Source organism: Manis javanica, chromosome 8 (assembly GCF_040802235.1).
Source record: "Manis javanica isolate MJ-LG chromosome 8, MJ_LKY, whole genome shotgun sequence".
NCBI classification, from domain to species: Eukaryota; Metazoa; Chordata; class Mammalia; order Pholidota; family Manidae; genus Manis; species Manis javanica.
In genome coordinates this window covers 9,828,456-9,841,794 of record NC_133163.1, presented here as the reverse complement: position 1 = coordinate 9,841,794, position 13,339 = coordinate 9,828,456, and the positions used below count along the sequence as shown (strand labels likewise).

General features: G+C 50.9%; 1 protein-coding gene across 1 annotated transcript; it reads right to left on the bottom strand.

Moving 5' to 3' along the window:
• Positions 1-613: 613 nt before the first annotated feature.
• GSC (goosecoid homeobox) lies at positions 614-3,247 on the bottom strand. Its single transcript, XM_017664800.3, has 3 exons — positions 2,595-3,247; positions 1,903-2,162; positions 614-1,592 (listed from the first exon to the last, which is right to left on the bottom strand). Exons 1-3 carry the CDS (start codon positions 3,214-3,216, stop codon positions 1,437-1,439), a joined length of 1,038 nt encoding a protein of 345 aa, XP_017520289.3. The 5' UTR covers positions 3,217-3,247; the 3' UTR covers positions 614-1,436.
• Between the last annotated feature and the right edge of the window lie 10,092 nt (positions 3,248-13,339).

Below are 13,339 nucleotides of genomic sequence, written 5' to 3'. Positions count from 1 at the left end.
AAGCTCACCTACTTGTTCCCTGGCAGCAGACACCTGGGCCAAGCCAGAAAGCTGTCTGAGCCTCCCTTTCCTCTCCTCTCTAAAATGATTTAATGCAAAATAAATGAAGTATAATGCATTAAAAACCAGTCTTGCTGGCCCTTGACCTCACCCTATTTTTCCCACGCTCTCCTGCCGTGGTCTGGGGACTTTACAGAATGCAAGCTCTTGTCTTCATCCCTGTCCAAGCGCTCGTGCGGCACTGCGAAGCTTCTCCAGGCCTTCACAAGCTGCTGACGGTGCAAGGGCGCACTCCCCAGTCACTCCTCCTCTGGCCCCACCAAACGCAAAGGGGAAACAATTCTGGGAGACAGCGGGAGGTGTAAGCACTCTCCTCCATAGTGACTGCCACCGCTGGTGCACTCTTAGGCCAGGCTGGTGGACAGAAGGCAGGCCGGACCAGACCACCCCAAATGCCTGGGGAGAAGCACCAAGGGCACGGCACCGGCAGGGGGCCACACTGAGCTCTGGGGCGCGCAGCTCAGAGCCGTCAGGTAGGAGCTGCGCCAAGCAGAGCTGTGAGTTGGCAGAGCTTGAGTGGGGAGGAGGGGAGCCGAGGGAGCCACAGTGAAAGATCCGGAAAGTTGGTAAGAGAGACAGACAGACAGACGGAGAGAGACAGAGAGCGAGATGCCTGCTGCCTAATTCCACCCGCGGACCCTCAGCCTTATGTCTGGGGATTTCGTGGGAGCAGGACTCAGTGAGTAGCCTGAGCGCGCTGCGGGGACGCTCCCAGGATCTCGCAGCCCAGGGCGGATCTTGCTTTCCAGCCACGGCTTCTCATCCGCAGCAAAGAGGGAGAGTGCCAAGGAACAGGAGCCCAGGCTGCTCCATCTCATGCGCATGCCACCCGCCCACGACAGCCTGGCAATGCCACGCCACTCTTTTTGGAGACCTAGAGATGAAATATATTTTACCAGCACACTCATCCTGTGGCTATTCATACACACAGTTGCTTTGGTTTTGTTGTTGTTGTGGGGTGAGGGTGAGGGGAGCAAGTCAAAGCTGCCCGATTTTTCTTTTGGTGCTACAGACTAAGAAGTAGATTTCCTTTCTAGGCCTCGGATAGTGGTGGCGGAAGGGAGTATGAAATACAGAATGTGGCCCGTCTACATTGCCATTACTTTATTGTATTGTCACCGTTAACTTAACTATAAATACTACGGTGGAGAGCAAGGAGCCGGTGGCCTTGGACCGCGGCCTTGGGCTGCGGGGCTGTGAGCCCTGGCGCACCCCACCGACCCCAGGCGCCGACACTCCGGCTCTGTACACTATTTACACTCCTCGGTCCTCTTTCTTGACCCCCTCCCGCAAGGCAGCGTGTGTGCAAGAAACTAGCATTGTCTCTCTGTTCAAGTCCTTGGAGTTAGGCAAGTGCCACGGCCGGCCCACGGCCGTCAGCTGTCTGAGTCCAAATCGCTTTTACCTTCCTCTTCCCTCTTCTCGGGCGATGCCTTCGACGTCGTCTTGTTCCACTTCTCGGCGTTTTCCGACTCCTCCGACGAGGACCGCTTCTGCCGCCTCCATTTGGCGCGGCGGTTTTTAAACCAGACCTGTTGCGCAACAGAGAACAAAACAACATTGTGATCAAAGGCGCGCTGCAGCAATACCGACGCACCCCCGCGGCGTGGAATCGGAATCGGGGGACACCGTGCACCCGCCGACAAACAAGAGAAGACTCGCTCCCGCTTCCGCATTTTCATTCAACTTCCTGGGCCTAAAGCGCCCTCCAGCAGCCTGCGGGCCGCCATTGGGGATGTTTTAAAGCGCAGGGAGACCCAAGGAGAGCCGAGCACACCCGGCTGGGGCCGCATTTCGCTGGGAAGGTCCATCAGGCGCGCACTGGCAAAGCCCCGAGCCTACCTCCACTTTCTCCTCGCGGAGGTGCACCTTCCGGGCCAGCTGCTCGCGTGTACCCACGTCTGGGTACTTGGTCTCTTGGAATAGGTTCTCCAGCGCTTCGAGCTGCTCGTCGGTGAAGATGGTGCGGTGTCGCCGCTTCCGTCGGCAGTGCAGCTGGTTGAGAAGCTGCAGCTCAGTGCGCGACAGCGTGCCCACGTTCATGTAGGGCAGCATCTGGTGCGGCACCGGGGACACCAGCACCGAGCCAGGGCCCTCGTAGCCTGAGACAGGGTAGGGCGCACGGTCAGCCGCCTTCCTTACCATTGCGGAGGGCAGCTCGCCTGCGCCCCACTCGGACTTAAAAACCCTCTGCAAGGGGGTGCGCGGAAATCGAGGGTGGGGAAAAATGATGGGAGCGTGCTGGATGTTCCACCCGCACACTCCCAAAGCCAGTTAAGGTATCCTAAAACTTAGTCTCCCCATGCAAGCACAGTTACAGTTTCTGCCCACTCTTGACTAGTTTGCCGCAAGTGTGCAAACCCCTGCGCCCGACCGGATTAAAAAAAAGGTGGGGTTTTTTTTTTTTTTTTTTTTTTGCAGATTTGCAAGAGAAAAGTCTGTGCGAATGCAAAAACTAAACACCACATCCCACCCACGTCCCAGGGACTGAGGACTGCGGCGGGCGGTGAAGGCCAGCAACAGCGCGACCCTACCTGGGGGCGTCGGGACGCAGGAGCACTGCTGGGCACCCAGCGGCGGAACGGCCCCGCAACAGGCCGGGCCCACGGGCGCCGCCTGCACGTGCAGCTGCCCGTAGAAGTAGTTGTTGTAGCCGAGGCGGGAGCCGCCAACCGCGGCCGGGAGGCCCGCGCTGCCGGGGGCCACGGGGCGCGGGTAGAAGGCGCCATAGTCCGAGGAGGCGCCACCCCCGGCGCCGTAGAGCGAGTCCCCGTGCAGGGCCGGGAAGACTACGGGAGCCGCGGCGCTGGGCGCCACTGGCAGCACCGAGTCCTTGCAGCGCGGCCGGGCGGCCAGGATGTTGTCGATGCTGAACATGCTGGCGGGCATCCCCAAGCCCCGCGCCGGGACCGGGGGGCGGTGGGGACGCGCGGAGGAAAAAGCCTCAAAGTGGGGGGGTCCACTCCCCTCCTGCAGCGGACCAAACCGAAAGAGAGCGCGGCGAGCTCGCAGCCCCGCGCCCCTCCCCGCCCCCTGCGTCCGCTCTGCCTCCTCCCGCCCTCCCCTCGCCGCAGCGTTCGCTGAACTCAACCCGCGGGTAGGACGGAGTTTAGACCAGCTGAACCTCTTGTTGGTTTTATACCGAGTCGACGTCATCCTGGATTTAGTTCCTGGTAATATGCAGATGACAAACAGAACCAGATTTGGCCCTTTCTGTTCCTTTGGGTGGGGGGGCTTCAGGGAAGGGGGAGGGGGAGAGGTGCCAAGGGGAGGGAGTTACGAGGCCTGAAAAGAGATTGTGGATTGCAAATTAATGAAATTAACCTAATCTTTTCCATTCAGCTGCCCCGCCGCGGGCCGGCTGAGCTGGGCGGGCGGCCTAATTGCCCCGGTTAATCTCATTAATTCCATTGTGCGGCACAGTTAACAACTCCTCCGCGCGACCTCTCCGCCCTCACCCTTTTTTCTCAGATTGGGTCCTATTATTGGGTGCGATTTCCTCTGCATGAAGTTCGAATTCATTGTGGCCGATTGTACTTTGGAGCTACATTTCTTTCCTTTATGAGTTTGTTTCAGAAAAAGTGAGGGGCTGCGGCCTCGCTCTAGCAAAATTGAAAATTCCACACTTTCTCCAGACCTCCATGCACTCCCAGCCTAATTTCACCTCCACTTTTTAATATTGTTCCCTCCAATAAGGAAACCCCCCCAAACCCTTTTGTTTTTGCAAAGGCCAAACATTGTAAGAGCAAAAATGATGAAAGAGGTGCATCGTGGTTCTTAATAAATAAATATATATTGTTTTTTTATTTTTTGCAGTTACTTTGGGTCTAAAAACTAGCATAGCAATCCCTAGGCCCTTTCACGGAGGACACCAAATTCAGCCACTATTTAAAATCTGTCAAGAGTGTAGCAGTCTCAAGCGATTTTTCCAGCTGCTCCCTGCGTGGGTGTTGGTAGGTTTTGTTTTTCTATGCTTTTTTTTTTAATTGTTAAAATTGTTTTTGGAAATGGGGTGTCTTCCCCACCCCCAAGCTGTTTTTGTTTTCAATCCAAAATCCCAAAATGGGGCTGCTTTGGGAATTCCTACCCCCACCCCAACACTAAAGTCTCAGTCTTCCCTTCCGATTTGCCGGCTCTCTGACTGGGACAGGCCCCTTAGAGGTCCCTCATCCAACAGGCCCAGGCTGGACTGACCGGGCCCTGGCTGCCTGGCCGAAGCCCGGCTCTGCTTTCGGTAGGCGGCCGCCGTGATATGCGGAATCTTTGGAGCTGCACCGTCCGCCGGCCGGAGCCGCTGGAGGCGCATCCAGCCCACCGCGGCGCGCGGGCGGCGCAGCGCCCTGAGAGAAGGTAGGCGACGGTGCGCGCTGAACGAAAGCAGCCCCCGAGGTCCTGCGGGCCCCGCGCAATCCCCTGTCTTGCAGAGCCGTCCTTTCTCAGCCCTTCGCGCCGGCAACACCAGCCACTATGGGGGAAGGAGCAGTGCCGGGCCCAGGCGAGATAGCGGAGGGCCGGAGCCGGGGCAACTCTGGTTTCCCGTAGGAGGACTGTCTTTAACTCACGTCCTTATTTCGCTATTACTTCTGGCTAATTAAGAGTGGTCCCGGCAGGGTTGTCTTAAATCGCTGCAGTTGGACCAAGTCTGTGGGCTGCCTCCTCCCCGGCGCTAGGGCAAAGGGGAAAGGTCACTTGTCAATTGCTGTTCCCGGGTCAGAGGAGCAATTGTGTGAGATTTGGTGCTGCCCTGGCTCAGAACTCCGGCGGCGCGCAGGAGTAGCCGGGAGAAGCTAGGCGGTGGCTCTTCTCCTAGGCCTCCCCGCGTGGACCTCTGCGTCCTCACGCCTACCCGCCGGTGGCCTGAGAGCCTTGCTTCTTGAGTTCTGAGCAAAAGTAAGATGTGGTTGCAGAGGGAGATTAGGGCAGGACGGAGATAGGTCTCAATTTGGGGAGGCGATGGACGATGGATCTTTTTTACAATTAAAACTGCTCCCAGAGGAAGGAGTGTGATCCTCCCCATCAAAGATCAGGTCTAGGGAAAAAGTGTAGCGCCTTCCCTGCCCTACTACGTAAGGATAGAGGCATCTTTTCCAGTTTCAGAGACTTAAAAATCACAGGTTCTGGACACGCACATTCCCCGCAACCTTTCCCGGGTTTAATTCTACAAGGCAATTGAAGAAAGACATGTATAGAGGCTGCGACTTCTGCGCCTGAGTTGGTGGCTGGGCGCGCGCGGCGGTGTGTGAGTGAGTGGATCCTTTGAGACCGTTGCTGAGCAGGGCAGAGGCAGAAGAGCCGCGGGAAACCGGGGCAGAGTTTTGGTGCATTTCTGCAAAGGTGCTCAGACTAGCACTGCGCAGGGACTTGGATTGCAGGTCTAATAGAGTGCGTCTGAGTTTTTGCATGCGGCGACCTCCCTCACACGCCATCATGCCTGCTTCCACTTGGTACATTGTTCTTTTTAATAATTAGATGTAGCAAACACCTAGACTTCACCACTTGCTTTCTGCAGTCTGTTCACTGTGCCATCCAGCTTCTGGAAGGAAGAGCACTGTGCAATGAGTCTGAACGTCGGAGTTCTAGACCAAACATTGCCACCTTGCACATCATGCCTCCTCTCTAGGCCATGGGTTTTTTAGTTGATTGAACCGAAGCCAACCATCACTGGGTCCCTTACAACCCTAACATTTAATGAGGCAGGGTAATTTGTCGCGCGTTCGCCAGGATGATTGGGGATGGACTTGGGGGCATTTTTCTAGATCTTTATCAGGACAAAGGAGAGTCCTGTCCCACCCCCACCTGAGGACAGGGCCTCTGTATCAGCTGGGTCCAAGGTAAGGAAAAAGCGCGTCCCAAAGCTCTCCGCTTGCAGAGCGGACTTTCTGGGAAGAGGTCACCTTACTGCAGTTATTCAGCCAGCAATCCTGGGAACTCATCGCTGGCGCTGCGGGGCCTCGCCCTCCAGGTTGCCCCCCACCCCCACCCCATCACCCCGGAGCTGCAGACGCTCGGTTCTCTGCAGGGAGTTTGGAGCCGGGGAAGGTAGTCAGGGGCGCGGCGCCCACGCTGTGCCTCCTCCGCGGGGCCGAAACCCACAAGTGTCCCCAACGCGCTAAACAAATAATCAGCGACCTCGGATCGTCCCGCGCAATTGGAATAACAAATGCGACGCACGCAAATTGCCTCGCTCGTGTTGCTAAGCGATTGTTTGTCGCCCTGCACGCACCGCTCAGCATGGGAGAGGCAGGAGCGTCCAGAGGCGGCCAGCAAGCGCTTACGTCGGAAATGCAGTAAACAGGCTGTTGATTTTCCCTATTATCACCCAAACACGATTTCACACAAAGCAATCATCACGCCGAAGTCTATGAAAATGTGTTTGTTGAGGAGTCAGTCGTCCCGGTAATAGCCCTCATTTTTACAATATTATAGAATAGATCAGCGGATTCCACATACATAAGGTCTATTTGCGGTTCGGTATCCATCATGGCGCGTTTGCGCTGAGGTCTTCGCTAAATTAATTCATAGTGCATAGATTATATTGCTTCTCTGATTTAAAACCGAATGCCCAAGTTTGGAGTGTGCGTCTGGGTATCTCCTTCCGCCCCAAGATATTTACATCATGAAGAAAACTGTCTCCCACTGTCCTCACACACACACACACACACACACACACACACACACACACACACACACACCATCGCTGTTTAAAAAAAAAAGTCCTACGCGGCCTCAACTTAAGAAAGTTTCAGGAACTTTCTTAATTCTTTCAGCCTCTTGCCCCGTCACAGAGCAGAGTTCATAATCGGATGCGTTTAAGTAGGATTTTTCGTGGTATGTGCGAGAAGCTGGCGTGTTCTTTTCAAAGATACAGAGCACCCCCTTGTAGGGCGAATTGGCCGGGTCAGAGGATTAGAAATAACGCGCAGACCCGGCTGCAGCCAGTGTGCAGCGTCGAGACCCCGCACAGTCTTCACAGCACAAATAGGATTTATTGTTCGCATTTGGGTTTTTAAAAAATCCAGTGCTTTAAAACTAGCGCTCCAAACCCGCGCCACATCCCTGCTGTTACCTCAAGGGCACCTCCCGTAGCCCCATGGTATTTTCCCTCTGATGTTGTGGAGTACAGCATGCGGCACAAATGCCACCCCACTAAGGGACAGCGCTCACAAAGCTGGGCGTCCTGCATGCATTCAACGGGACGTAGGGACGCTTCGTAGCTGAGTTTTGTTCGAAGTTGTGCAACATCTCCGAATAATGGCACCGAGCCCCTGAGGACGACAAAATAATCAGTGTTAGGAAAGTTTAGCATAACACTGGAGGAGAAGTAGAGGGTGTCGAAAAATGACATGTTCCCAAAGCATCAGGAAAAAATAGCTCCGGATTTCCTGGGTTGCAGAAATCGGCATTTAGCCCAGCTATTTACCAAAGTTTGTTTCAGAGTGACTGCAGCGTCGCTTTTGCAAATTACAGAATGCAAATGATGATAATTTGCTCTCAATGGAACTTTCTCTTGAAATGATTAGCAAAGTCAGTCATTTGAAAATTAGAGCGAATACACAGACAGTTCCGAACCCCCTTCCCTAACCAGTATCAGCTTCTAAAGTTTTCATTCATGTAAACCTCATTAATGAAGATCTTTTATTTAAACGTCAAGGGGATTTGAAATTTAGAGTAAATTATGAAGCTTGTATGTCTAGCCAAGTCATGGGTCAAATGCATTTGTGAAAAACTGCTAAAAGAGCATATGGTTTTGAATTTTTCTACAATGACGAGTGTTTAAATAAATTGCTTGTACTGCTTAACTTCATGTGTAATTTTGACAGAAATTGGCCTATAGCCTTTTGATATGTAAACATTTCAGCCTTTTATGCGGTATAAAAAAGACACTTGCTTTTTAGGATCAGCTCAGGCAGTCACCCTGTAATTCAGAAAGCTGGCACCTACCATTACATTCTTGCTAGATTTCAACTTTCAAGTGGCAGCCTCAGGGAGAAAAAAAAAGGAAAGAAAGAAAGAAAGAAAGAGGATATTTCAAAAGCAATGTCCATTTGGGATTAAAAGCTGCAAATGAGGTGAGAACGTGCCACTTACTATCTGAAAGAAATGGATAAACCATAGTTATTAAAGAACATTTTCTGTCACTTTTCTTTAAGCCAGCCCGTCTGAGGGGACACTTAAGCAGGGCTGGAACTGACTGGCATGTCATTAAATGCTTGTCTTAGAGCCGAGCCAATCAGTCCAGCACACAAATAGGTGTTAAAAATCTAGGTATCACTTCAGGATGTTATGGCGAAATGGCTCCGTGTCACAGAACCTATTAAGATGCACAAATCACTGTCTTCGAAGAGAGTCATCATGGGCCATGGAATCGCTGGACACAAATGGCACATCTGAACTGTGCATGGGGCTCTTTCTCGGTGGGAGGCTGTTGCTAGGAATTGCAAAGTCCATCCAGGGCACAGTTCAGAGGCTGCTCTGGGCTGCCAGGGTTTCTGAAACAACGTATGGATCTGCATAAACCCATTTGTTGCTAATATATCCCTCTCCCATAAATAAGCGTTGGAATGTGGATTGGAAGGCTGGTCACCCACGGGGAGACAGAGCAGTGGCCCTGCCCTGTAGGGCTGCCCCAGTGCTAGACAGGGCCACATGTTGACTTCGTGTGTGTTGTGGCAGGGTGGAGACTACTCCTTCCCCTCTGTTCTCTGGGTCTTGCTCTTTATTTATCACAGATGTCAGCCTTGTCATATGCAGACTTTCCAAGAGATATCACCCTTCTGTGAAGTTTTGGAGGAACTGGGGGCAGAGAGGATGCTCTTGAAGCAACGGAGACCCGTTACTTTGTGTACAGTTGAGCCAGAGGAGCAAAAACAAAATTGGTAAAGACAGGGCTGGGGCAAAATGTAATTAAGAAAAAAGACTCTCAGGGAAAGACAGGAGGAGGTGTTTTATTTACATTTCTTATGCATTCCAATACATCATATTGTGGTCTGCAAACGGAAAGAAAAGGACATATTTCATGACATTACGAAGGCACCAACCTTTCACAAATTTTCCCTGAGCCTTCTACATTCCTGTTTTACCTTTCCGCCCATTTTGAAATGAATAAGGGTAACATTATTCGTTAGCTGTGTTTTGAAGCTCTTGGATAAACAATTGATTTGCTAATAAAATAGTTCCATAGCTTTCAGGCACTTACCCCGAAAATGTGTTTGTGATCAAAGTTAGCTAAGCAAGATATGTATTTTGAGTAAAAGAGGGACCCTTAATACTGAAAAGATAATTTGGAAGTTGAGGGTTTTTATTTTAAGGAAAGAATATTAATAAATAAAACTGGTAAGGGTAAGAAAAGATAGCCATGCCCAGGTAGCCACACTTCATGAATAAAATCTGGGTTCTAAGAAGGTCAGTATCAGTATGTATGTAGACACTGTATGTAATATGGAACTTTGTTAGTGTAGTCATCTTTTTAAATAGGACTTGATGAAACGGTCCTTGGCTGGTATGTCATCTTAAGATGTGGATGTGAAATTTATATCAGGTAGCATTGTTGACTCTCTGAAAAAACATCAGAGTGAGGAAACTAACAAGCATATTCCCAGACGTGTCCTGTCCTTCAAAGAGTCCAGCAAAGGAGACTCCAACTTGCTGCCAACATAATTGTTTTCTGAACTCCTAGAACGGCAATTAATTGGGTGCATTAATTTCTGTCTGCCTTTTAAAGAAATGGCCAGACTCCTTAACCACTGCTTATGTGGAGAAATCAAGACTTCTGAAGCCTAAGGAGTCAGGCAGGGAAATGAGAAATGGAAAAAACAAAAAACAAAAAAAAACCTCTTTAAGAGCTCACAGGGTGTGTCACCGGCTGAATTCCGCCATCCAAAGGATCTGAGGGTGCCACCCAGCTATAGCCTGGCCTTGCCATTGGTGGAGAAGGCTGAGTCTTGACCAGTCTGTCTGAATAATTCAGTTCTCTGCTTGTCCCAGATGAACAAAAGAAAGAGGAACCACCTCAATTGTCATTTGTTGGATTTGTGTTTCATTGTCTTTTCTTAGCCAGGAGATTAGAAGTTTGGAACTCTACCACACTCTACACATACATGCAGACACATACACATGCACATACACCCCTCCTCCTCCAACCGCTTTACACCTTTGTTTTGCACGCTTGATCATTTCTGGGCCAGTCGATCCCAATACCAGCTCCCTGGTCACCTGTTTTCTGGAGTTTGTGTCTATTTTCTAGTTTGGGCTGTCTACCTACAGTAGGGGACAAAAACTGGATGATGCCAGATCCATGATGTGGATTTGGTTTCACTTAGCGGTCAAATTCTTTCTGCAAACCAGAAGGTCTTGGGTTTAAAATCACAAGGGTCCATCTCCCATGTTGCTGGGTTGCTTGTAATTTATGTAATATGGGGGAAAGTGGTCTGTTCACAGTAATGACAGCTTGGGGAATTCAGTATATCAGCCAAACACAGGACAGTTGAACTGAAAAGAACCCCTCTTGTCTACGTGATATCTCACAGGGTTTTTTTTAACAGGTCCCCAAAGGACATTTTATTCCCTTCTCGTAGGTTTTGTAGATAGTCATTTTCTGCCTGGTAAGCCAACACAATATTTGCAAATGAAATAGTGACATCAAAATGCATTCATGCCCTGCTAATAGCAATACTTTCTCTGAAACTCTAGAATTCTGCAATTTTTTTGGGTCTTACAGCATCTCCAGGTGACTTGGAGATGGGAACATAAGTTTTTGATAATGTTCTCCACATTCTGATTTGAGCCGTGGCCATTTTTTTTTTTTGAACAAAACCTTCAGAAAATAGCTTTCCAAGTTAAACTAGATGAGGGTGATCAAGTGAATGTTTGACTTGAAATAATTTTTAAAATAACTTGTTCACTGTTCAAGTCCAACAGTAAAGGAGCAGCAAGAGAGTGAGCTGCTTTCCAAAGCTGTCTGTTTGGCAGAGGAATTCCAGCACTTCCGATGAAAGATGGATATTGAATATGTGTGGCGAATGCACACGACTCCGTATTTCAGAGAAATTCCTTATTAAATATTTCTTGCTCAAAAGCTGGAGTCACTGTGAAATCTCACTCCTCGGGTCTCTATAGGGGCTGACCCAGTCTTCCAACATAGTAACAAATTGCCTTTTTATGGGTTGGTGTTCTGAATGAGCGCAAACATCTGCCTCCTTGGGCTTAAAGCAGTAGATACTGGTATTGAGAGCTGGCCAGGACCACATCTAAATTAGTAGAAACTACTAGTCTGGTTGTTCTAGAAAATGGAGCAAATGGGCCTGGTATAAAATCCTAAAGGTCTGGCCCAAATGGGAGAGAGAAGGAGAGGACCCCCTCTGTGTGCACAGTGGTGGTCACACTCCTGGGAGGTGAGCCCTTTTACCGTCACCTGGTACTGATAGGATGCCAAGACCAGATAGGGGTCATTATCTGCCCAAGGGCTCCCAGCTGAGGTCTGGACTTGAACTCGGCTCTGTTCAGCTCCAGAAACCACACTCCTGCTCTCATCCTATGGCAGCTCTTGTAGAATGAGTGAAATACCCAGCTCCTCAGAGGGGCAAGCAAGACCTTTTGTTCCCTGGCACCAAGTCACCTTTCCTGCCACTCCTCCTGCCACTGTCCATGCAGACTTTGGCCATGTAGAGGCTCCTGCCCTGTGCTGCTCAGCCTCGATGCCTCTGCTGGCTCTTTCCTCTCCTCCTATATGGCCTTCCCCTGCTGGCTCTGCATGTAGGGCACTGGCTTCCACTCTGAAGACCTGGGGGTAAATGCTGGGGCGTTCTTGTGCTCCAGAGTGGGTCGTCCTGCAGTCGGAGGTGTCTGGCCTGGGCCCCCACGGGCAGAATCAATGTCCATTCGGCTCCCTCCCATTCAGCTCTGTATCTCCCACCGTTGACCACAAGGCCTTGCACAATGAAGGTGCTAAATAACTCTATGTTTAAGGAAATAATACATTCTCACCCTGTCCCCACCCCCACCTCCTTGCTTCTAGATCTCCCTAAATTCCAGGCCAAAGACCATTAGCAGGGGAGTGTTAATTAACCACAGTGGGTGCTCTCCTGAAATAGATAAAGAGGAGAGGGAGAAGGGCTGTCTGTCTGTCAGTCGGTCACTCTCCCCAGGAAGCTGGCTGGGGCCATCATGCAGCCAGGTGCGGGTAATATTTGTGTCTCTTCAGCCGCACCTGTGTATACAGGCAGGCCGACTGTCACGTTTGAATCTGGGGACTGACACATCCCAGCAGAGTGTCCCATTATCACCGGGGTGGGTCCTGAATGTAGAAAGCATGATGACTCCTGAGACCTGCCCAGGTTCTATCCCCACTGGAGCCTTCCTTTCCCCATCTGTGAAACGGGGGAGCAATCGGGAAGCAAACTGCAAGTGCCCTCTTAGCTCAGACATCTGTCACTATTCAGCATCGATCTGAGTCCTGGCAGTGTTCAGGGAAGACACAACCTGTTTCCCAGCGGTGCAGCCTGAAGGGCACAAGGGGGCAGAATCTAGCCCCAGGCCGCAAGGGGAGGAGGGAGCAAGGCTGCCTGGACAAATCTGCCTCCCCTGATGTTTTCCTCTTGGCTTTGGATAGTTGGATAAAATAACTGTCTCCTGGACACATGAGCAGCGCCATGTTATTGGTGGCCCTCTGCCACCTTTGGAGAGCATGGTTACCACTCCCTGCCCCTCCGTGGTGACAAAGCCAGTCAAAGAAAGGTCGTTGCTTGGCCCCATCAAAAAGATGATTCCTGTGGTGGGGCTCCCAGCACTGGAAGTTCATCTAGCAAGAGAAATAAGGCTGGACCCTGATATCTCTGTCTGATTCCCGAGCTTCTAATTCTCAAGGTGGCAGCCCAGGAAAGTAACCTGACAGCTTCCCCCATGGGTGGTGTGGTGGCTAAAGATCCAGACTCTGTTGCTAAGCTGACTTCCAGCTCTGATGCTCACAGCCCTGTGAGCTGGAGCAAGTCCTGTAACCTCTCTGAGTCTCAGTCTTCAAGTCTGTAAAATGGGGATGGCGCGACCCCTTTCTCGGGGGAAGTAAGGGTGTGTGGTCAGCGCTCATCAAACATCCACAGTAATTTTTACAGGCATAAAGTCCTTAATACATTAAGGGATTTTTAGCATGAAGGCCCTCAACTCTCCTACTTAAACAGCTATCCATCAAGGGACAGAGAAGCCTAGATGTCTGGAGCAGTGTAGATAGAGGCCTGGTCTTTGTTCGCTGTATAACAAAGGCTCAAATCCTACCCTGGGGGAATTT